General features: G+C 42.9%; 1 protein-coding gene across 1 annotated transcript in view; it reads right to left on the bottom strand.

Moving 5' to 3' along the window:
• NR2C2 (nuclear receptor subfamily 2 group C member 2) overlaps nt 1–25,044 on the bottom strand; it is a 113,254-nt gene that overhangs the window by 7,640 nt on the left and 80,570 nt on the right. The window contains exons 4-14 of the mRNA XM_090284221.1: nt 16,227–16,427; nt 14,002–14,104; nt 11,309–11,488; nt 9,988–10,135; nt 8,931–9,024; nt 6,864–6,997; nt 5,718–5,895; nt 4,407–4,528; nt 3,054–3,193; nt 1,605–1,742; nt 311–416 (exon numbers count right to left, since the gene is read on the bottom strand). Coding sequence (XP_090140347.1) covers nt 311–416; nt 1,605–1,742; nt 3,054–3,193; nt 4,407–4,528; nt 5,718–5,895; nt 6,864–6,997; nt 8,931–9,024; nt 9,988–10,135; nt 11,309–11,488; nt 14,002–14,104; nt 16,227–16,427 — 1,544 coding nt within the window. The remainder of the gene's footprint in view (nt 1–310; nt 417–1,604; nt 1,743–3,053; nt 3,194–4,406; nt 4,529–5,717; nt 5,896–6,863; nt 6,998–8,930; nt 9,025–9,987; nt 10,136–11,308; nt 11,489–14,001; nt 14,105–16,226; nt 16,428–25,044) is intronic.

Genomic DNA, 25,044 nt, shown 5'->3' on the forward strand with positions numbered 1-25,044 from the left:
CATGCATGTTAGCTCCAGAGAAGACCTTATAGTGTGGACTCCAGCCCCCAGATCACAGAGGAGCAACCCAAGGTCTCAATGCCCACAGTTACCCGGCAACACTGGGATGGCCTAGTATTCCTGACCCACCCTGCCTGGCACTTTCCACACTCCATTACCACCTATAAAATGCAGGAATTAAATAAACTGATCAAATGTAGGCTTTAACAGGTTGCTAGGAGCGGGAAGGCTAACAATTTATATTTGCAACTACAGATCCAGCTACATCCCTCCCTGCCCCAAACTAGAGCGTATGTGCCTGTCATCTCACCGGTAGGTGTCTTCTGAGTAGGTTTTCTGAACATAGTCCTGCAACTCCATCTGTGCCTTTTCTTGGAATTTTTCAATCTGGCTTGTGCTGGTCAAACCTGGATGATCTGAAAAGAGAAAAGTGCCCACAAATTGCCTTCTGTATTTGGAAAGCCTCACTGATTTCTTAGTGCTTATTTTTAATCAAATTTCTGATCAACTTCTCAAGTACAATAGCTTGAACTCTGAAGGCTGACTGGATTTGGATATTACTGGATTTTCCTGTGCTTAGCCAAGGCCTGAAGGTGCTCGGGAGGAAGTTGGACTCCTGAGTAGTCATTCCAGCCTCAGAAACCCCAACTGCTGGTTCTGGACATTTGACTTCCTACTGCTCTAGAAAACACATTGATTTTAAAACTAGCACATGAAACCAGACATTTATTTTCTAGATAGTCACATAATTTCTCTCATTAAAAAAATTTTTACTTATTTATTTTTAGAGAGAGGGGAAGCGATGGAGAAAGAAAGGGAGAGAAACATTGATTGGTTGTCTCTTGCAGGCCCCTAACTGGGGACCTGACTGGAAATTGAACTAGTGACCTTTCGGTTTGCAGGCCAGCACTCAATCCACTGAGCCATACCAGCCAGGGTAATTTCTCCCATTTTGATTAGCTATTTTGTTGTCTGTGAGTGTAGGGCTGGGGAGGAAGGGAAAGGTTAAACTGTGTACAACCCCAGCTGTTGAGCACTGGTAAGGACAACAGTCAGTCATGCTAGTGACCTCACAGGAGGCACCAAGATAACAGCCTAACAGCCAGGGCTAGTGAATGAGGCCAGCCCAGCTGTCTCTTACTTTCCACCAACAGTCCTGCTGATTCTTCTTCACCTGCTGTGACCACATCTTCTCCTGTGCCCTGTAACAGCTGCTGCTACTGTCCTCCACAGAGGACTATGGGTACACTTGTGCAGTTTCTATCTGTACTGGGTTACATATGCTAACGTAACCTGAAAACTGGCAAAGAGCAAAACAAAACAAATAAAAGGACACACAATGATAGAATATGCTATCATTTGGCCAATGGTTTAATTAGGATACAGATATTTAGTATATAAAGCTACTTCTTTGGGACTGTAAGGGCAAGGATTTAAAAGAATGTATTTATGTAAGTTAGCAAAGCACATGTATTATGAGAACATTCAGTCACAATCTGGCAGGGCTCTTCTCTCCACTGCTGACGACTCACAACACATTCACGTGCTCAAACATCAGCAGGCACAGGCGGAAACCAGTCATGCACCACCACCGTGTATCTTACCGGGGCTAAAGAGAACTATAGCTTTAAGGTATGCATACTCATAGCCGTCTATATCCAGCTTTGCCATACTGTTACAGAACTCCTGAAGCTTCCAGATGTGCTCCATGACTTGCTTTATCCGGTCGCCAGAAAGTTTATCTAGAAATCAACATAAGAGATCCCTTAAGAAAGGCTAATAAAAACAATAACACAAGCTTCTTTGAGGGGGGGAAAAAAGAGAATAATTTCATGTTTTAATGAAAATCCAGTTATCTCAAGATGGTCAAGAGCTTTATTTTCCAGTTGACGGTGAAGTCACAATAGGTACTCCAATTCCACTTTTCTATATTCTGCCTCAGTAACAAACTTCTGGACCTGTGATTCTCCCCGGCCCCACCCTGGGCAGCTCCTCTGGACTGTAATATAAATTGGTAATTTCTTTTATTCTGTGCTTAAGACCAATGTGTGCATTCTTATCAATGGTTAGGTTTTCTAAGTCTGCAGGCATTTAATAGATATTTGCCAACTTGAAATGCTGGCATTTTTTAGTCGTCAAAACAACTCTATATGCTATCTGATTTAATCCTCATAACAATATTTTGCTGAGGGATAGATATCATTATTATACACTCAGTTAAAAATGAATAAAAGTAAAAGCTCATATGTGAACAAATCTACCTTAAATTCAATAAAATGTTATAGGGTTTTAAAAATCACCTTTCTGTTAACTATTCCAAGTGTGACAGATATCATACACTTGGAATGCTCAATTACCAGTACAGCTGAATTCCCGTTCTGCTGCAAGTGAGACCGTCAGTGTTAAGTCTCGAACCCTGGGCATGTTCCACCTAGACAGTGTCTTCAGTGTACTGAGGACACGCAGCCTGTGGACAGACTGCACTGTATTGGCTGTCTCCTAGTCCTGAAAACAATGGGATCTGACCACCAAATGTTAGAAGGTTGCCACAGATCTTAGAGGAGAGTCATCTGTTCATTCACAAGGAGCCGGATGAGATAACTGTCCTGGACCTGGGGTCTGCATGACCTAGGTTGGTGCCTCAGCTCTTCTACTTGCTGTTTCATTTGGGACAAGCCAGGGATCTTACCAGGACCTCAGTCTCTCCATATATAACACTGAGATAATAGTCTCTATAGGGTTGTGAGGATTTGTGAAATATTACACATAGAAAGGGTAACTTGGTAATGAAGATAAAAACATAAATTGTGGTTATTCTGAAAACATCATTACCTGTCTATGTTGTAGGAAGTTACCAACTTTTTCAATTATCTTTTTGCCCCCTTATGTAAAAAAGGCAATGAGGTAGAAATTTAAATGTTCTGACTGGTTCTAACTTTTATTACTTAAAAGTTAAATCTCCTTCCACCTATGGATGGCACGGAACACTAAGGCTAGCCAATTTGCAACGGGCCAGCCTAACGGAGACATACTCCCCCACGTCCTGGCCCTACCTTCCTGGATGCTGTTCTGCAGGTGGTTGACGATGGCTGCCAGGATGGTGGACAGACTCATGACCTGAGCACACTGGGCCAGGCCGAGGGTGAAGAGCTCATTCCAGCAGGCCCGTACCAGGCTGGTATTACAGTCCTGCCTGGGGACATAGAGGAGAGGGTGAGTGCAGATATGAGTTGGCACTTCTCAAACCCAGCATGCTCCAAACAAGTGGATTCAGAGTGTGCTGAAGATCTACGGCATATCCAGGATCATTCTCCAAGAACACCACCGTCTAAGAATCTCTAGACTAAGTCCCTCTGAGAACAAACTACCATATTCCCTCACTTATCGCAGGTATTACATTCTAGACCCCCCGCAATAGGTGAAAATCTGTGAAGTAGGAACCTTACATTTATTTTAGTATTTATATATATTTTAAGGCTTTATAAACCCTTCCCACACACTTATAGACCATTCCCAGTCCCTGATTAACCTTGCCCACTCCCTTATTAACCTTTTCCACACTTCTATAAACACTACTTATGTTCTTAAACATATTTTACCCTCTTAAACCTACGTAACTTTAACAACATATATATACAGTACCGCAAAATCCCACGATACAGCGAAAAATCCGCGATAAATAATTAAATATATTTTTAAAAATCCCGCGATACAGTGAGGCCGTAATAAGTGAACCGCGATATACAGAGGGACTACTGTATTTTCTTTAAAAAGATTCTTTAAATTTAAGTAATGAGAAATTTTAATAGGTATGACAAAATCATCATTTACTCCAGTCTTCTAAATCTGCAGCTGTCCTGACATGGCTCTGTCATGAGAGGATGCAGTAATCAAAGGACTAAGAGGTGAGTGTAGACTCTGAAGGGAGGAGACATACCTATACCGAGGCTCAGGAACCAAGGGCCTGCAAACCCTGCAAAGGAGGAACTGGGACTGTGGTGGGGAGGAAGGGGCCACTCAAACCAGCTTTCAGCCCTGCCTTGGGTAAGTTATACTTAGGATGACATGGCTGGTGCACTGCAACACACTACGTCCATATCTCAGACGCCCCCAGAGGCAGCACATCCCTACTTGTCTCCAGTTTTTGAGATAACTCCTGCCTCTATTCCGCTCCATCACCAGCTGCTAGCTCTAACCCCTAAGCACATGGAGGAGCCTTGATAAAGATTTGAGGAATACTGCAGCATTAGCCACAAGGGTCCCCTGCTACCAGTCCATTGACTGTATTTAATAAGAAAACCAGGTCACAGAGGAACAAACTGGAAGGGCCCTCAGAGACGTTCCAGGCCATTCCTAGAGAGGGGAAGGCCCTTGCTGGAGGATACCCAGAGAAAAAGGCCCCTTACCCAAGTGCCTGGAAAGCGGGGATGGACCTGGCCCAGTGCATGGAGAGGAAGAGCAGGCGGGACGCCGACTCGCAGATGTAGTGCACGTTGAGGTACTCCGGCATCGGGCTGGGCATCGTCAGCTGCAGCAAGGAAGGCGCAGAGCACAGGGTGTGATGGATGGACAGGTGGTGGCTTGGTTTGTCAGTACAAATCCCTGTTGTGTTTCAGCACCGTGGTAGCCAGAGCACTGTCTCTGATGTTGAGGCTCCTGTGTGGACCCATTCTCCTAGGAAGTGTGTGTCCTCTGTAGAGGGCACTGGCACCAGCTCCCCGTGGTTTCTTGCCCAGTGAACTATAGTTACATGGCTCTCAGAATGTGGAATGATGGGACCCCCGAGCTTACCCATACAAAGATATACTTTTCAACTCTTGCCCCAACTGAATTGTCTGTTGTAAGGCAATTCCATTTTGAGTCTTAGGTTAAAATCTAAATCAAATTGGGAAAAAGGGGTCAACGTCCTGGAGCAGCAGACATTTGGTAGGTGGCCTCAAGGCAATAGTGAGTGAGGGCTGAACAGAAGCCCAGATGGTAGGAGAGTAATATCCCACCACTAGAATGTCAGGCCTGGGCTCTAGGAGCTCCGCGGTCTAGAAGGAGCTCTAATGCCTTTGAGGCTTGAGTCCCACTGGTGATCTGTGTCCTCAGTACCTCTGGGCAATTATAAGCAGGGTCTCAATCTTCCAAAACGACTGGCCATCTCTCTCTAGTAAAGAATGCTGGGGGAACAGGAAGACTCAGTCTGGAGATCTAGAGACTAAGAGGGCTTCAGGGAAGCTGTAAGTGTCCTGTAGAAGCAAGGCTGGTGGAGGAGAGTGTGGAGAAGACCTATGGGGACCTCACAGGACCCTTCAAGGATACCTGAAGTCTACTTTCTATAGCTCTAGAGGGCAGGTGGTCAGGACTGATGGGTCGGAATGAGGGCTGGCTGCTTGCTTTTGGAGCAGACCAGGTGGCCTGCCTCAGCCTGTGCTGGAGCCAGGCAACCATCAGAAGGCGGAAGGCACAGCAGCCAGCTTTTAGTTCTTGCTGGTCAGCACGACCACATCAGCCTGTCAGGGCTACCTTCAGAGCCAAATGCCACTGCGAGCAAAAGAAGAGTGAGGATGCTTCATAGTGGGAATGTAGTTCTAGAATACAATACCCTGAACAAATGCCACAACAGAAAATGAACTCACTACAACATCTGATTTTTAAACTGAGACCAGCTCAGTTTAAACAAAGCCCCTCTCCCAGCAGGCTGGAGACATGTGGTTAGGATTCACACTCACCTTAAATGTGACATGAGTGTCTGAAAGGAGGGGGCCTTCAACCTCAATGATGGGTGTGGACTGGTCTCTGCTGATGACGTGGATGCTTCCTCCTCCACTGGCGTCTATCCCATCTGCCAGGCTTGGAGGCGAGGAGCTGTCTGTGGTATTAAGTGCTTTCGCTAAAGTATCAAACGCCCTGTGAGCAAAATTGAAGCAAGCAAATGTGAATCCACAGCTTTTAGGGGAAGTGAACTCTAGCTGACACATAATTTAGAAAAACAGTGCCCTGGGGAAAGATAATTAAATTCTACCTGCTGAGAGAAGGAGTAACAATGAATGCTTCTATGTACTGTCCATACATCGCACTGGGCACTAAGCTATATATTAGTATTTTTACATGTAATTTTTATTTTTTACAACTACTTTCCAAGGTAGAATTCTCTCCATTTTACAGATGTGAAAGCTGAGGCTTAGGGATGCTAAATAACTTTTCCAAGACTGCCCACATAGTAAGTGGTAGAACCAGAATTCTGCCTAACTCAAATCCTGCCTTCTTTCTATTGGATCAGATATAAATTTTGCTATCAGACCACAAGCAGACATAAATACCAGCACACTTGTGTGGCCCAGAGGTGCACATGCCTGGTGGCTCCCACAGGAAAGGAGCAAACACAAGATCCATGCTGCAGAGAAGAAACATCCTCAGTAGCCAGCTGCAGATGTCTGGGACCCATGAACACTATCTACATACCCTGATGGATTTAAGGTCTAGACTCACTACTGGAAAAAAAATATACATGGGGAAAAAAAAAAGGCTAAAACAGAAATGGAAAAGGGGATGAGCTATTAACACTCAGGCACAATAAACAGTGACTTGATACAAGTAATATCTGTCCACTGAAGAGCTTTTCCTTGCTTCCACTGAGTTACTCAATGTCCTTTTTCACTGTTTGGCATGAAAAGCAATTTTGATTGTTTTATATAAGTGAGTCCACATTCCCATAGTTCAAATGTGAAAGGAGACAGATGTGCAGGGGCACTGTGACAATTTTACAATCCTTGATTAAATACAGTGTAGGTGTCAAAAGGCTGCCACCCACCCTCACACTGCAGTGACTGAGTGCGCACGTCAGGAGGGGAGCCTCTACCCTCATGGATTCGTACCGAGTAATCTCACTTGCAGACTGGTCCTCTGGCTGCATTTCTGAAGTGTCGCCATTGTTAAGGGATTCACTTAGGTTGGCAAGGGAGGTTACTACATTTGCCAGTGTGCCCAGAGCTCCCTGGCTTGTTTCAGCCTATTAAATAAAAAATAACAACATTAAAAGATGAATACATGCATGGACAAATGACTCTTGGGCCAATGAAGGCAAAATGTTGGTTTAAAAACAGCTGCTATGGGGGTATGACTACAATGGGGCAGCATGAGGAAGATTTTTTTTGGTGATGGATGAGTTCCGTATCTTGATTGTGGTGGCAGTTACACAAATCTACAAATGGATAAAATGACAGATCAATAAGAGATGAACTGGACATCACCAAAATTTAAACTTTTGTGTTTCAAAAGACATTATCAAGGGTAAAAGACCATTCCCATCACATAAAAGCAACCCACAGAATGGCAAATAATACACCTGATTAATGGTTTAGCTGCCAGAATATCTAAAAAGCTCTTATAACTCAATAATAAAAAGAGAAGCCAGTTAAAAAATGGGCAAAGAATTTAAGTAGACATTTCTTCAAGGAAGATACACAAATAGCCATAAGCGGATGAAAAGATGCTCATCACTGGAAATGTAAATTAAAACCACAATGAGATATCACTTCACACCCGCTAGGACGGCTGTAATGAAACAGACAAGTATCGGAGAGGATGTGGAGAAGCTAGAACCCTCATACACAGTTGGTGGGTACACAAAATGGTATAGTCACTGAGGAAAACAGCAATTCCTCAAAAGTTTTAACACAGAGTTACCGTATGAACAGCAAACCCACTTCTAGGTACATACATAAGAGAAATGAAAACATGTCCACAAAAACACTTGTACACAAATGTTAATAGCATCACTATTCATAATAGACAAAAAATATAAACAACCCAAATGTCATCAGCTGATGAATGGATAAATAAAATGTGGTATAGCCATTTAAAGGCATGTTATTAATCAATAAAAAGGCACAATGGAACAGGTGCTGTGAAATCCCTTGGTAGTCAGGAGTTTTAAGGCTATTCAGCTCTTCCTTGCAGTCTTATAGTTTTATCTCCACTCTACTACCCCTCCAGTCACTGTTCCGAATGTCTCCTGGGTGACAGCAGTGAGCCACGTGTGATTCCCAGGTCACACACATCATCACTGACCCAAGACAGGAAGTTCAAAGCCCAGTCTGAAGACCACTGGGTGGAGGACAGCTCTCCATGCCAGCCAGTGCCTCTAATTTTTGCCTTTTCTTTCCCAGAAGAGGATGCGCCTTAATGTACTGAGTGCACAGCAATGTGCACAGCAACAAACGAGAAGGCAGCCCACAGGCCCAGCTCTGGCCTGAAGGGCAGCAGCAGTGCCAGCAGCGCTCTGCTACTGAGTCAGTCCTTTGAGAGAAGAAAACCGGACCTCAGCTGTGGCTGGCTGCTCCTTTGGGTCACATCAGGAACAAGATGAGAAGGATAGTGGAGTTCCTCGCCTGGATACAACACTCCTCTTTGGTTATCGTCACACAAGTAGTCTCTCTCTCTTGGACTGACAGCTCTGTCCTCCACAAGTTATATTCCCTACAGCTGATTTGCTCTAGCAGTTTTAGAGTTGTTAGAATCCTGGCTGAACTTTCTTCTGCAGATAATCTAATAAAAAGGAATTAGAGGCTTCTGTAAAAGGCCATCTTAGGATAAGTAGGTATTTCTTCAGCAAGCCAATAGTGTTCAAATGTGTGTACGAGGGGGAAAAATCTTAATAGAGAAGAGAATCACAGAACTTTCTCCAAGTTGAACTCTAGACCCTGTTATAATGACTATAACCAGCCAGCCCTGATTGAATTTCTGAAAAGTGATTTGCATCCCTAAAACAAATCATGGTGCTGGGGCTGGGGAAGAGGAGGTCTAAATCACAAGAAATAAATTGAGAGGCAGAAGGTCAGGCTTTCAACGTGGTCTCTGAAGGCTAAGAAGAAGGTAGTGCACACATTTAGAAAAGCAGTATGTACTGCAACATGAAGGTAAAAGAGAAGGCGTAACATTACCTTGGAATCTGTGGCCAGGAGAACAGTACCATCCTCACGAATCAAAGGTTGCTGGATGTTCACAAGCATCCCTGGATCAAGAAGACCTGGTTGTCTATTTAAAGACATAAAGAAACCCAGAGTAGCTTCCAACATTTAATGCACAGTACAACCATGCCATATTTCCCTGTCCCTTCCACATCTGTGGGGCTGTCTGGGTAGAAGAAAAGCTCTAACCAGACTCAGCCACCAAGTGACTGAACAATGTGCGCACAGCTGGGTCTGTTGCTTGAGACGGGATGACACACAGATGCACATCCCCAGGGCTTCCATGCTGACTGCAGACTGTGGCCACTCTGCCAAACACTGTTAACTTGATTTTCAGAATATCACCAAGGCATTCTCAACTCTCATTCTCTCTATGATACATTTGTATTTCTTGTTTTCCCTCTCTCCATTTCTTTTAAATTAAGTTTAATAGATTTTTTAAAGGTTTTATTTTTTATTTATTTTTAGAGGGGAAGGGAGGGAGAAAGAGAGGGAGAAAAACATTGATGTGTGAGACATCAATTGGTTGCCTCTTGCACGCCCCCATCTGGGGACCTGGCCTACAACCCAGGCATGTGACCTGACTGGGAATTGAACCAGTGACCTTTCGATTTGCAGGATGGCGCTCAATCCACTGAGCCACACCAGCCAGGATAATAGATTACTTTAGAAAGAACATAAAAACTAACTTGTGGCACTATTGGGACCACACCTGGGAACATCAGCCTTTTGTCTATACTGCAAAAGAGCCCCAACCTTAAATTACAGAACTGTTTTCCTGTATGAAAAATGTCAAACTACAAGACATAATCTGAGCTCTTGAAAAATTCTGACCCCATCATCCATTGTCAGGACTGTCCAGAGGTTTGACTGGAGCAGCTCCATAAAGGGCCCAATAAGGCAAGACAAGTCTGATGGCTGTGGTAGGCAGGCAGGGAGCCACGTAGGCCCCCTTTCCAACATTGGTGCCTCCTCTGATCAACAACAAAAGCTAATGGTAGTGTTGCCCTTTGCCAAAACAGGGACTGACCTTGCTCCATCTTTATCTGCCACAAATGTGGGAGTGGCGATCAGAGGACTTCTCAGGTCCTTGCGGATGTAGATTTTCTCAGTTGAAGCAGCACAATTGCTTGGTTTCTCCCGTTGCACATCAAAAGGCTTCCGTTCACTCTGTACAGCTTAAATCACAACATAAATATTCATGTTTAAAGGAGAAATTTAAATCAATAAAAATCATATCCTTTATGTAAAGGGGTCTTACATAGAAAGTTTGGCTCAATTTTCACCGAGGACTTTTCAACAAAAGGAGAGAAAGATTCACAGCCAAACAATGCCATGTCAAATCTAAAGGCAGGAAGGAAAGAGCTCAAGACAGGGGCACAGCTGGCAAAGAGCCCGCAGCACAGCGTCTGCATGGCTGTGGGGCCCACACGCACCCTCTGGGTTTTCACTTCTTACTTGCTAACAAAATGGACTCTCTCCAGGATGAGAAACACCCATCTTCTAGTGGGTCTCTAATAGAGAGCTTGTCCAATGCTCCACATTGTAGAGGAACAATTCTAATGTCCACCTCAAGCCTGCATGACCTCTGCAAACTGTTTAATGGTGTCAATTTCCTATCACCCTAGCAACCTCTCCCTTCAGTAATCTGGTATAAGAATAGGTATACCAGAAAAAATGGAAGAAAATAAAGAAATACTATATAGTATTTCTTAAAAAGATTTTATTTATTATTTATTCATTTTTAGAGAGAGGAAAAGGGAAGGAGGGAGAAAGAGGGAGAGAAACATCAATCGGTTGCCTCCAGTATGTGCCTTGATCAGGGACCAAACCTGCACCCAGGTATGTGCTCTGACTGGGAATTGAACTGGCAACCTCTCACTTTGAGGGACAATGCCCAACCAACTGAGCCACACTGGTCAGGGCTAAAGACCTTTTTAAGAGAAAGACTGAACCCCAGATCCAATATGTAAGTAAAATAAGGGGTTCTGTTTCACAGAGGAGGCCTCTGTGGCTTAGAGAAGCTACGTGTCTTCCCCAGGCCTAACAGCTCCGAAGCGGCAGATCTAGAGTTTGATCTGGTATCAGCTTTACTCCAAAGCCTGTGTTTACCCCACTCCACAGTGCTGCCTCCCAATTTACCAGGTTTCCACATACCCCATGGGAACCGACCAACCCCAATGTCAGCGCTGAAGCACCCAGCTGATCCGAGAAGGTAAACCAAAATGAAGCCTGGGTGGATATTTTTTTCTCCGTTTTTTTAAAGTCAGGTACAGAAACCTTATCTAATACTCATGCTCACTTTCTCCCTCCTTGTTAAGTCACATGGTTTCTTTAATAATGTCACTCACATTCCATTTTCATGCCCATCTCTAAGCATTTTTTCAGTCGACAAAACTGACAGCGGTTCCGGTGGTGCTTATTGATGATACAGTCTTGGTTGCTCCGGCAGCTGTAGGTCAAATTTTTCCTTACGCTCCTTTTGAAGAAACCTTTGCAACCTTCACAACTGACAGCCCCATAGTGACGGCCTAAAAGGATAAAGAATGCATGAGGCAGTCCATCAAGAGAAGAGGTGACCTGTCACAGGCCCTGCTTTGAAGGCAAGTCTATCAAAGTGACAGGCTGGTATGCAGTGTCAGATGCCAGTGCCATGTGGAAAACCACAGGCCTGGGCATCAAGCATGGTACCCAGGTCCTTCACATAATTTTTCTACAATTTTTATAGTAGCCCTGTGAGATCCCCATGGAAAAACTTAAGCTCAGACAGGTGATATGACAGCTGTAAATGGCATGACCTTAATGCTCTTAGCATACGAAGGACCTACCATTTAACAGGAGCTCACGGAGGGCAGCCAAAGTGCACTGCCCCTGGTCTTGGCTCTGCAGACCTAGGCTTGCAAAGCTACTCATCTCTGCTGTTCTGCCCACAGTGGCAGGTAGAAAACACATGTGTGTACTATTTCATTCCTGCATTTATTCCCCCTGTGGGAGCCATGTCTGGGCCCTAGACTTCACCTGGGGGCAGAGGAATGATGACAGTACAATTGGCACAGCGACCTGATGTGACTGGGCAGATCAAGGCGAAGGAAGGTTACAATGTGGCTCATTTGGTTTAGCTAATCAGAGCCTTTAGGAAACATAGTCCTAGAAATATACTTATTTAAACACAATTCTTTTTTCCCTAACCTTGGTTACTTTGGTGTCTCCAACTCTTAATTACCACTGACATTAAAAAGAGCCCCCCCCCTCAGTTTAGTTCACAAAGTGCTTCCACGGGTATTATACCTCATTTGTTCCCAGTTGGGACTAAAAATACTTCAGTATTTTTTTTTAATTGATTGTATTCGTTAATAAAATCATATAGGTTGCAGGTGTACAATTCTATAATACATCATCTGTATGCTGTAGGGTGTGTTCACTACCCTAAGTCAAGTCTCCCTTCATCATCACATAGTTCAGTCTTCTGTAACCAGTGTCTTCGCTATTGCTGGGAGGACACTTCTCACAGGATCATCACCTACAGCAGCTACAGAGCACCCCACTGTCCTAAGTCTAGCACTTGGAGCCATTCCCCAAGGGTACACTTGCAGGTTCTGTTTTGTGCTAAAATTACGTACCATGTAGGCATCATTTTTCCTTCTTTGCAGGGTATTTCTGTGGGCTTAGCCCTTCGAGTGACCTCTGATACCTGGAGATAATGGCACTGTGAGCCTGTGACTAGGTTGTTTCTTTAAGCCAAGAAAGGGACTGACAAGTGGGGAGCCAAGCAGATTCTGTGCCTTTTTCCTTATGTTCATGCTTCATTCATTTGTTCAAAAGTTTTCAGAGTGTCTCTCCTTGCTGAGCAAGAAGATAGGGATACAGAGATGAAGGGGATCAGACATGGTTCTTGTTCTAACAAAACGGAGCACATTCTGGTGGGGAAGATAGGCCTATAAGAACCAATTATAAGACAATACAACAAATGCTCAGCGAGGTCTGTATAAAAAGGGGAGGAGCACAGAGGCGACACAGGTGAGGGCTTCAAAGGGGTGGAATGGGCTGGGTTTATCAGGATAAGGGGTGGACGCAGAGGCAGGACACCCGTGGTAAGGCAAATGGTGTCAGAAGCTGGGTGGAACACTGGAGCTTCTATAAATCCTTGCCTGGAGCTGTCTTTCTAAGAGACTGTTCCAATTCCTTTAAAAAATAAAAATGAAACAACAACAACAAAAAAAGAGGGCCACGAAGTGTCCCAAGTTCCTCTGAATTTTGTGAAACAGAATAAAGTGAAACTAAGCAGCCACCACAAAACTCAGGCTTGTGCCCCTAGCGTCACTGAAACTGGACCTTTATCAAATCTTTCTCTATTCCCCCCAGTCTGCCTCACTTATCTTCGACAGCCTTCAGTGTTAGCAGCCAAAGTCTGAACTCCTGGGCTAGACATCTTCTCCATTCTCCTTGTACCGATATGCCCAGGAGCTCTTCCCCAAAGACACCGTGGGTGTGGAAATCAAACTGAGCCCTGGCTCCACCAGCTGGAATGCCCTTCTGCTTTCCGTGACCTGGGCATACTCAACCACCAAGGCTCACAGGTATCTAACTACCTCTGGGGGCCTTTCCTGACCCTGGGACTCCAGCCAGAATCACGTGTTCCTTTCTCTGCTTGAGCAGTTTGTCACACTGGGTTACAGTGAGGGGATGACAGAGATAGTTTACAGGATTAAGGGGGGATAAATAACACATTTTGTGAAATAGCAAAGCACTGTGCAAATATTGACTAGATTAAAGAAATGATTACTTTCTTAGTAGCGCATTCATATTCAATACTCAATCATGATTTACAAACCTCAGAAATAGTTCCCTGACTTTTCTTTTAGATTCTAATAATCTGACAAACTGGTTTGTTTATATATATCATTACTCCAGTGAGAAAAGTAGAGCTAACATTTTGAAACCTACAACCCTATAGAAAATGTTCTCTTACCATTACACCCCTCCCCTAATGTGGTCCATGATGTTGGTCCATGATACACACCTAGCACGACCTATGATTACTTACCAGAGGCTTTGTCACCACAGACCACACAGTATTCTACCACCTGGGGCCGCTGGACATCAGCCTTCCCCAGCAAACGCTCCACAGAAGCAGAGTCCGTGACAATCTAAGAAGAATCAGAAAACAAGCAGGGTGTGGATTAAAAACTAGATTGCTAAGCAAAGTTAATGTTTAACTGTAAATTTCTAATCTTGGGTTTCTAAGTAGGGGAGATGATCTGGGCAGAACTGGGAAAATCCCACCTAACAACTTAGTCTGACCCCCAGAATGGCCCTGCTGCTCATCTGGACTGTACCTCTTCATCAGGGGTTGATGGTGGTTGGGTGGGGGAGCTGTCCAGGGTCAAACACTAGTGTTCACTGGCCTACTCTCCTCTCAGGCTACCACAACCACCCAGGATTGGGGGCCATGAGGGGAATCACACACAGAGGCCTCAACATGATACCAAAGGTCTTTCTGGCTCCCTCTATTCCCACGCAACAGCTTGATAATATGCAGAGAGGTATATTTGGTAGAGAAATAATCAAGCCTTATTAATTAACTAAGTATGTCTCTCATTAAGGCAGCTTAGAGTAGAATAACTAGAATAGTTATTCTATATCTCCTTCATTTGTAGGTGACTTTTTAAGTGCCAAATAGTGCTGCTACTCATCTAGAAGAATACTATAACTGATATCAATATGAAAAAGTGAAAAATAGCTATTGTTAAATATAAGCCTTAAAATGATATACGCATGGTAGGAATATATACAGAAATCATTACGTAGAATGACCTGTTGTAAAACATGCAGCAAAATTAATAGCCATCCTTTCACAAACAAGGAGTTGTCTAAATAAGCAGTGAGAAATTCTGATTTCAGATAATCAGAATGTACTGTGGGAGAGGAAAGATAAGGCAGTATTTACTAACTGTACTACGAGGTGTTGTAAAAGTACAATTCTGAAAGTTGAACACATTGGTGTTCTAAACCCAGCTCTATCAGGAGAGAAAAAAAAATCCTTGTTTTCCTTAATTTTCTCCATAGTACAAAGTCTGCCCCAAAACACATAGATTCTTAGCATTATCTGCAGTAACCAAAAGGTAAAAGCAACCCAAGTATCTACCAACAGACAAATGGATAAACTAAATGTGGTATGTACATACAGAATATTACAAACTCAGTCTGGAAATGGAAAGAAATTCTGACACCTGCTATGACATGGATGACTTTTGAAAACATTATGCTAAGTAAAATAAGCCATTCACAAAAGGACAATTATTGTAGGATTCCAGTTATATGAGGTGCCTAGAGTAATCAAATTTATAGGGACAGAAAGTAGACTGGTGGTACCAGGGGCTGCGCGGGAGGAGGGAACCAGAAGTTATTATTGAATGGGCAGAGTTTCACACTGAGATGAAAGAGTTCTATGCATGGGTGGTGGTGGTGGTGGTTGTACACCAGTGTGAATGCACTGAATGCTACTGAATTGTACCTTTAAAAACGACTAAGATGGTAAATTTTGTTATATTCTACCATAAATTAAAAAAAAATTAAAAACAAAAACATGAACTCCAACTTGATCCTGGCTAAACACGCTCCATGCTTGGCCTCTATAGGACACTGTCCTTGAGTGTCTGTTCCTTTAAATATTGGGCTTGGAAATTCAGTGCTTCCCAAACACCCTGCTTTCCTTCCAGCCCTTGCTCTTCTCCTTCCTATACCTGTCCCTGACCCCATCCCACCCCACCAGAGTAGGGACAAGCAGGGTAGAGATGGAGATGAAAACTGAGGGTCCCAGAGGCAGCGGTTCACAGGAGCAAATGAGGCCACAGTGAAGAGCTGGGTGAGGCCTGACCATGTGGACAAGGATGAGGTAAGTCAGTCCTTATCTATCTGACCGGTCAGCCCTAAGCGTGCTCTCTAAAATTTCCTCAGCCAAAGGTTGCCACCATGTGGCCTCAGTTAAGAACTAAGTGCCCTCACTGCCAGCTTGCTTCTGATAGTACCCTGTACACCACTGATGTTCCCAGCTCAACTTCCATCCCATCTGAGCACTGTGGGTGGCTGCCTTCCGGGTCTTGCCATTCATTTGCTGACTTCTTACTTTAGCCAAAGCAGCAATCTGCCATGTCTGCCAGTCCCCAAAGAACCTTCTAGAGATTAATGTGGCTTCCATGGCAGATATTACAGTCAGCAACAAGTTCAGTAGCAGAAGTGCAAAAATAAATGCCTGTCAACAGGCCTTACCTGGATCCTGCCAGGGACGAGGTTGTCCGAGGTGGTGAATATGAGCTGCTTGGCGCTGGATGTCTCCGGGGAAGCCAGGATCACCTTCCCAGTTCCAGCTCCATCTGGGCTGGTCAGGATGAACTGCTGCTTGGGGGATCCGGAGGCGTCCACTGCGGTGACTATCTGGATCTTCTGTCCTGTCTGCTGGTCTGTCACAATCTACAAGACACAACATGGAGGCTGCTCTCACGGAGCATCGTGCGACCCATGCACTTGCAGGTGGTGCTCAAAGCGGTGACTGCCCAACGCCGTCCTGGTGTCAATGCTGGTCCAAGATGCAATTTCACCAGTGCACGGTGAAATGAGAAAGATAAAACACAATAGTGAACTTTTCAGAATACAAATTGTACAAAGCAAATTTTATTCTAGGGTGGTATCATTCCCACTATTCTTAGAATTAAAATGCCCTTGGGGGTGAGGAAAAGGGGAATTGGGTGAAGGTGGTTCAAAGTTATAAAGTTGCAGTCACAGGAAAAGTAAGTCCTGGGAATGTAACGCACAACACAATGACTACAGATCACTCTGCCATACGGTGTATTTGAAAATTATTGAGAGAGTAGATCCTAAGAGATCTCACTGCAAGGAAAAGGTACATTTTTTCTTTTTCTTTTTTCTGTGGATGTTAACTAAACTTATGTGGCAATCATTTTACAATACATGTAAGTCAAGTCGTTATGCTGCACACCTTAAACTCAAACAGTGCTGCTTGTCAATTATATCTCAATAAAACTGGAAAAAGAAAAGCCCTTTCTTTTATAAAATAAAGACAATAATAAATAGTAGATGATAAGCTTAACTTAAAAAAGTAATATCCTTGTTCTGGGAATAATAAAAAGTGTGAACAACTTTTTTGAAATGCTACTGGCACCAAGATGCAAAAACTGGAAACGACTGCTGTCAAGAAGGGTTGTTTCTGAAGGGAAGGTCCTGTAAATAACCTGGCCTTGTGGTGACAGAACACAGGGAGTCCCTTGCTGACATACACCCAACCTTTTCCACTTCCTGGCTCAGAGGTCTTTAAGGATAGGGATGACACTTGATTCAGGACTGTGTCCCCAGGGCCACCACAGGCACTGGCACATGGAGAGAAAACTTAATAGATTGTGAAGATATTAATTCTGCAAAAGTCCTGACCCTAACTGCTCCAGGGACTCCTATCATTCAGAAGCCCAGCTGTCAAGAGACTGCCTCTCCCGAGAGTCTCTACTGAGTGTATCGATCACGATCAAGTAGTTGCTATGGCAAGAGTGACTTCTCTTATTCTGACTCATAAAGTTCTTTGAAGTTGTTCTATGCCCCGTCCTGCTCTCTCCCAGGCTAAGTGCCCAGCTTAGGGCACTGCCTACCTTCTCCCTAAGGACACCCACAGGCCCTCACTTCAAACAGCAGTCTTGGGGTTGTTGTGGCGGGTCCTTGGGCAAGGGGAGATGCGCTGCACCTCTGGCTGGAACTCAGTTCCCCACAGCATGTTTATGGGCAGGCCTGGAATCTGTGCCACATCTTGATAGATGTTGCTTTGTGATAGGGAATTCCATGGTTGAACAGGAAATGCACAGTTTAACACAAGAGCTTTGCCAGCTGTTCAATATGGAAAATCAGACAATGCTGGTTAGTTAAAAAAAATAATGACATAGGCAGGAAAGATGCCATCACTGAAAACATGTTTACTGAGCACCCAGTATATGTCAAGCACTGTTCTCAGTACCAGGGACAGGGACATGAATACCACACTAAAGTCCTATCTTGTGAAGCTAACCTTTTAGCAGGGGAAACAGACCGTGAACACTCAAAGAATATGTAAGTGCCACAGAGAAAACTAAAAAGCAGGGTAAATGAACAGAGCATGACATGAGGAAGTAGCCAGGGGAGCAACTTGAGAAAGAAAGGTCTCTCTGAAGGAGTGACGCTGAGCAAAGAGACCTGAATGAAGCAAGAGAGGAAGCCATGCAAAGATGTGGCAAAGTGTGTTACAGGCTGAGGGCACATGAAATGCAAGACCAGAAAGAACAGCAGACTGGGGACAGAAGACGCAAAAACAAAGCCTTAGCTGATGGCTGGGCACGAATCCCAGTAAATCATCATTTCCAACTGAAAGGTCAAAAAAATATTTAAGGTAGAAGAAGAACAGATTTAGAGAGAAGCAAAGGAAGTACCTTTCACTGTTACAATCTGTGGCATACCCAGAGTCCCCTGGAAGAGTAAAACATGAGACAGAAAAATCTTTTAAAAAGAATTCCCTTTAAAAAAACTTTCCTATCCAATGTTCAACTGAACGGCTGAAGCCAGACTGGCTGATTTCTCTCAGTGCCACAGAAGGGACTCCTGAGTTAAGAGGTAAGCACAATGGCCTTTGAATGGTCCTCATCTGAGTCAAATGTCTGACTTTCTTTCCAGTTCTTATTTCCTTTCTAATTTCCTTGTTGAAAAAGGAAACAGTCATGTGATTCACAGGGGTTTTCACAATGACAAACTACAACCAATGGAAGGCTAGTATAGTAAGTCCTTTGCCTTTGGAGTATTCAGAGGTAACACACGCTGCGCCTGAGCACCCACAGTAACTGGCATGTCACTTCCTTGTATGTTATTCCCTAATCCTGTTGGTTGAGGCAGGGAAGGTATCGGGCTGGGCAGGAGGTGGGAGGGGACTGACTGGGTTGAGACAGGGACAGTTGCTCTTGGTGACTGTATGTATAACAACCCCCAAAGCTCAGATTATTTTCTTTTTTTTTTTTTGATTCGGGCTCACATGAGTTCAATGAATTATTTACAAACATTTAAAAATCTTTTTGTTTATTCTTCCCTCACAAGACATTTCCATTTTCATTCAGAGAAATCACCTCGAAGAAAAAACTAAAAATGTAAGCAGAAAAAAAAAAATTCCCCAGATACCTAGTGGAAATCCCAAGGTAACCATTAGGAAAGCCAAAATGTTGTTAATAAATTTGAGCAGGTAGACTCCTGATTAATGGGCCCAAGCAAATATCAAATAAAGAGAATGTATCCAGACTCATTATTATGGTGGCTCCTATTTGGTGTCCATATAAGCAAGCCATGTGATGACAGAGATGGAGATTCCCATTAACCTGTGGTTTCCACTGCACAATTCTGAATAATGTGGAAAATTTTGGAAATGCCTATGTCTCATTATAGCAGAGCTGACAATTCTACCAGCCAAGGTCCTCTCTAGTTCTGCTCGCAAAGGACCTCAATGTGACCTGACACACTGTGATTCTCTTCCACATTCTGTTCTAGCCAGGGTGGGCTCATTATTTCTGTTGTAAAGAAAAGCCTGAAAATGGACTGCCTGAAGACAAAAACCAGCCACTGAATAATTTTTGTTTGACTTATCAAAGTTTAAAATGTTAAGAAAAACTGATTGCCAACATCCAAAAATAGAATATTTCCCATATAATTCAGATCTACAATTCCCTTGACAGACTGGAAGTTCTGGCCATCCCAGGCCCAAGTTCCCCCATGGTACTGGCTGGCCAGGTGTAGCTGCCTCTTTAGGTCACAGGCTCTCTTGTTTGTCCCAATCCCTACCTTGGCCACCTGGTCCTGTAAACACTTGAGTTTGTGAATCTGAAGACAGAGCTTTGCAGCTAGAGCAGCAGACAAAATGCTTGCTCTATGCTTTCCAATCGTGTCAGCATGTAGCAGTTATATGAGCCTTCTGAGCCTCTGTTTACATATCTATAAAAAAGGATTACTAGGAAAATGAAATGATGTGGTGTGTGTGAAAGTGCTTGGTACACTGCCCAGAACATAAAAGGGCCTTGATAAAAGTGTTGCTTCCCTCTAAGCTCTCACATACTTCTCTCCTCACTTCGGAAGTCTTGTCTTAGTGTTTCCAGCTCAAGTCTCACTCTCCCAGTGGGAAAATCAAGACTTTTACTGTGGCTCACTCATGCTTTCATTTATTCCTCAGATACGGGGGTCTACTCTGTGCTTGGTGTTTTGCTACATTATAGGCATTATGGAAACGGCTCCTGCTTTCATGAAGCTTTTAGTTTAGTGGAAAACACTGGCAAAAAAAAAAAAAAGAAAGTAAATAGACCAACTAGTTAACAACTTCAGTTTATGATACATACTATGAGGGAAAAGAGCAGGTTGGGGTAAGAGAGAATAACATGGACACTGAACTTTTAGAAAGAGAGGTCAGGAAAGGCCTCTGTGAGAAAGTGGCATTTAAACCAAGATTCAATGATGAGCACAACAGAGCCAGATAAAAGTTTAGGGAAAACTGTTCCAAGTAACAGGAAACATTTGGCATATAGAAAGCCCTAAGATGAAGGAACTCTTAAAACTGATATTAGGCCCAAGGACAATGAAGAATGACCCAAAGAGCCTAGAGAGGGATATGGGTTGGCCCTGCTGGAAGTCTGGATTTCATTCAAAGTACAGCGAGAGTGTCCTGGCTGGGTAGCTCAGTTTGTCAGAGCGTTGTCCCAATACACCAAGGTTGTGGGTTTGATCCCTAATCAGGGCACATATAATAATCAACCAATGAATACATAAATAAGTGGAACAACAAATTGATGTGGGAATGTGTGTGTCTGTCTCTAAAATCGATATCTTTAAAAAAGTACAATGAGAGCTACTCAAGGGGATTTTCCCTCCCAAAGCCAGGTCTTCAAGTTTCTTATAACTATTTTATATCTATCCTATAAAATTTAAATACATATATACACATACATACCACATACAAACATGTGTATGTAAGTATATATAAACACATAAAATTTGTCAGTTCATTACAAGTCAGGGGATATTAGAGCATAACAAAGGATGATAGCAAAGATAATTAAATTAAAAATAAAAAGTGAAATCTGTTTAAAAGAAATTCTTGATCTATGCAAAAGGTAAATGAACGTTTTACTTAAATATAGATTTTAACTCATATGAACAGTTAGTGTTGCTCATAGGCAATGGTCAAACAAATAACTCCTCCATTTAGGCCCACTAACTCAATCCCTATAAGGTTTAGGTGGGTAAATAATTTAATACAACTTTCTTTACCTGAATAACATAGAAAGTGTTGTCTAAAAACGTTCAGGTTTTTAAGTAAGAAAGTAATGGGAAATGCTTTACATTTTAAACAGCTCTTCCTGGATGTTAGATGAAAAAAATAAAAACAAAAAAAGTAGAAGTTAAGGAACTGCTGGGATGCCACAGGAGTGAGAGCTGCGTCTAGAGAGAAGAGGCTCACTCCGAGAGCCATGCTTGAGGGAAAAGCAACAGCATGTGTAGGTGGGTGGTGAAGTAAGGACTGGAGAAAGAAGAGTCAGGAACAACTCTCAGGTTTCTAGCCTTATCAATGGGGTGGTGGAGAGGCAAGGGTTGGCAGGAATTCAATAAGTCTGGTTTTGGTTTGCCAAGTATGAGATATTCAAGTAAATATGTGAAGTAAACTACCAGATAGATGGGTCTGAAGCTCAAAGTAAACTTCTGGTTTTAACTTCAACATGCAAAGAGCCAGGAAGTCATCGCTCCAGCCTTATAATACAAAAGGGCCAGACAAACTGAAAATCAGTGATTTTTCTTGGGTTTGCTAGACAGTTGAGTGCAAAGCAAAGTCTATCCTGAAGTCTGGAGAGAGGTGACACAAAGTCTGCGATCTGCTTATCTGGAGCAAAAGCCAAGCTGGAAGAACACTCAAATGGCAAGTATGATGAATTGCTGGTGACTTGACTTAGCATGAACTAGCACAGGAGTGAGAAACTCTTGGGGGGGTCCCAGGCTTAGCTACAGTAACCCCACTTGGTTCTCATGGTAAAGAGATGAGAAAGATCCCCTGGTGGCTCTGGCAGGGGAAGGGGAAGAGTAATTTTTGTAAAATAAACTCAAAAATATTCTCCATAACCGAGGCCCATTCCCCAATGGAAAAGACTGCCACAGTCTTATCCCAACAGGGGAAACTCGCGGCCCTTCTAGCCTTCCTGACTCATGGGAGAGGAGGGTGAGGGGTAATTAAGAAACCCTTGTGAAGGTCACAGCGCAAGGACACCAGGATCACTAAAAGACTGACAGCTGGAAAAGCTTCAAGACACAGACTCTCTGAGGACTATCTCAGGAAGCCCTAAGTCAATAGGGGAGGCAAAACTAAAGACACTAGATGAATTTGAAGCCTCTGGCACCTACAGCTACAGCAAACATTTAAACACAGCTCAACCCCTAGCCAGAGTAACACAGATCCTCACACTGAAGGCTTTACCTCAGTTCCCATTACCTAATACAGCTGATACTGTCTGGCCTGTAACAAAAATTTATAAGGCATCCCAAAAGGCAAGAAAACCACAATCTGAAGAGACAAAATAAGCATCAGAACCACACCCAGATATGACACAAATGTTGGAATTATGAGACAACGAATTTAAAATAACCGTGATAACATGTCAAGTTCTCTAAAGAAAAAAAGCTGACAACACGCAAGAAAAGATGAGAAATGTAAACAGAAATGGAAATTCTCAGAAAGTAGAAAATGCTAGAAATCAAACACACTGTAACAGAAATGAAGAATGCCTTGATAGCTCACCAGTACACGAGACACAACCAAGGAAAAAATCAGTGCGCCTGAAGACAGGTCAATAGAAACTTCTCTAACTGAAGTGCAAAGGGAAAAAGAATAAAAAAAGGAAAAGAAGAAAAAAAAAAAAACCCAAGAACTATGGGACAATGTCATACTATAACATATGCATAACTGGAATACCAAAGGGAAAATAATGAAAAAATATTTAAAGTAATAATGACCACGAACTTTACAAAATTAATGACAAGATCATGAAACCATAGATCCATGATGCTCAGATACTGAGCAGAATAAATGCTGAAAATCTGTATCTAGGCATATTCTGTTTTTAAGGTGAAATACAAATGAAAGAAAAGAGGTTTAATTCTCCCTGTTGAAAATAAGGGAAGAGACTTCTCCCCTGTCTCTCTTTCCTTTTAGTCCTTGCTCAGCCCTTTTCACACATAAGTACATCTTCATAATGGTTAGATAATCCTCTTGTCAGTCTCATAACTCAAGAATGTTTTTCAAGGATTTGAGAGCCATCTTTTTAAAATTCAAATGTCAAGAGAGATAACTCCCTTAACTCCTAGTCCTGTGGGAGAGAAAGAGCCTAACTAGAGGGTTACTTGCTCCCATTTGCAAATTACCTCCTGTCATAAAGATACAAGAAGTTTGCCCTGGCTGGTACGGCTATGTGGATTGAATGCCTGAGTGCCAGTCTGATAACTGAAAGGTCGCTGGTTTCATTCCTAGTTAGGGCACATGCCTGGGTTGCGGGCCAGGTCCCCAGTTGGGGTCATGTGAGAGGCAACCAATCCATGTATCTCTTGCACATTGCTGATTCCTCTCTCTTTCTCCCTCCCTTCCCCTCTCTCTAAAAGTAAATAAATAAAATCATTTAAAAGTTTGTCTCTAATCCTCCTGAATTAAGTAAAGGTAAAATAAAAAATTTATTTTCTAATTTTTAATTGACCTAGAAATAATTAAGTTAATAATAATATCGATGTACTAGGTAATTATAGTAAGTGAATAAATGAAACAAATGACAGCAATGTCACAAAGAACAGGAGGGATGAAGGAACTGGGGATCCTCTTAACAAGGTACCTGCATTGTAAGTGAAACAGAATAGTGTTATTTGAAGGTCAACTTAAAAATATATACCGTAAACTCCAGGGCCACAACAAAAATATCTGTGAAGTATATTTGATACACTAACAGAAGAAATAAAAGAGATCAAATGAATTGCTCAATCAAAACCAGAGAAGGCAGGAAAAGAAGAGCCTGGCAACAAATAAAAAATTTACATACATGGTTGATATATCCAAAATTACTTTAAGTGTGAATGGCTTGCATACACCAATTAAGAGACAGGGATTGTCATTTGGATAAAAAAAAAAGACAACCCAGCTATAAATTGTCAATAGGAAACCCTGGACACAGAAAGGTTAAAAGTAAAGGGATGAAGAAAGTTACCAGGGTAACACTAATCAAAAGACAGCTGGAGTAACTATATTAATTTAAAGATAAAGTAGACTTAAGAAAAAGGAAAATACCAGGAATAAAGAGGAACATTACATAATGATAAATGGCTCAATTCTCCCAAAAGACATAATAATCCTAAATGTGTATGCACCTAACAATGGAGAGCTTCAAAACATGTGGGGCAGAAAAATGGTAAAACTGCCAAGGAGAAACACAGAAATAAACTATTATAGTTGGGAGATGTCATTGCTTCCCTGTCAGCAATTAATAAACCGAGCAGGCAGAAAATAAGAACAAAGTAAGCCTGAATGGCATTATCGATAAACTTGACATAACTGACATTTATAAAATAATCCATCTAACTTCTGGCCAAGATGGAGGCCTAGACAGACACGCTGTGTCTCCTTCCACAACTAAGAAGAAATACAACTACCTCAAAACTAGAGACAATCAGAAGTTCCAGAAAATCAAGCTGCATGGAAGTCCAATGAAGATATAAAGAAGAAATACTCATCCAGACAGGTAGGAGGGGTGGAGTCGGGCGGAGAGGATGTGGTGTGGTGGCAGCAGCAGCAGTGGCAGCGGCAGGCCAGTGGAAAGAGCAGTCATATGTTTTTAAAAAGTTGGGAAAGACACCTGGGGAGCACTCCCAGCACCAGACCAGACTGTGCAGTGTATGGTCCCAGCACAGGGGAAAATAAAGCCTCATTGCTTTTGACTGTGCAAACCAGTGGGGGTTGGGGTGGAGGAAGAAACTGCCGGTTTCTCAGTAGAGTCTGCTT

The sequence above is a fragment of the Furipterus horrens genome, unplaced genomic scaffold, assembly GCF_987537825.1.
Source record: "Furipterus horrens unplaced genomic scaffold, mFurHor1.1.pri manual_scaffold_7, whole genome shotgun sequence".
NCBI lineage: Eukaryota > Metazoa > Chordata > Mammalia > Chiroptera > Furipteridae > Furipterus > Furipterus horrens.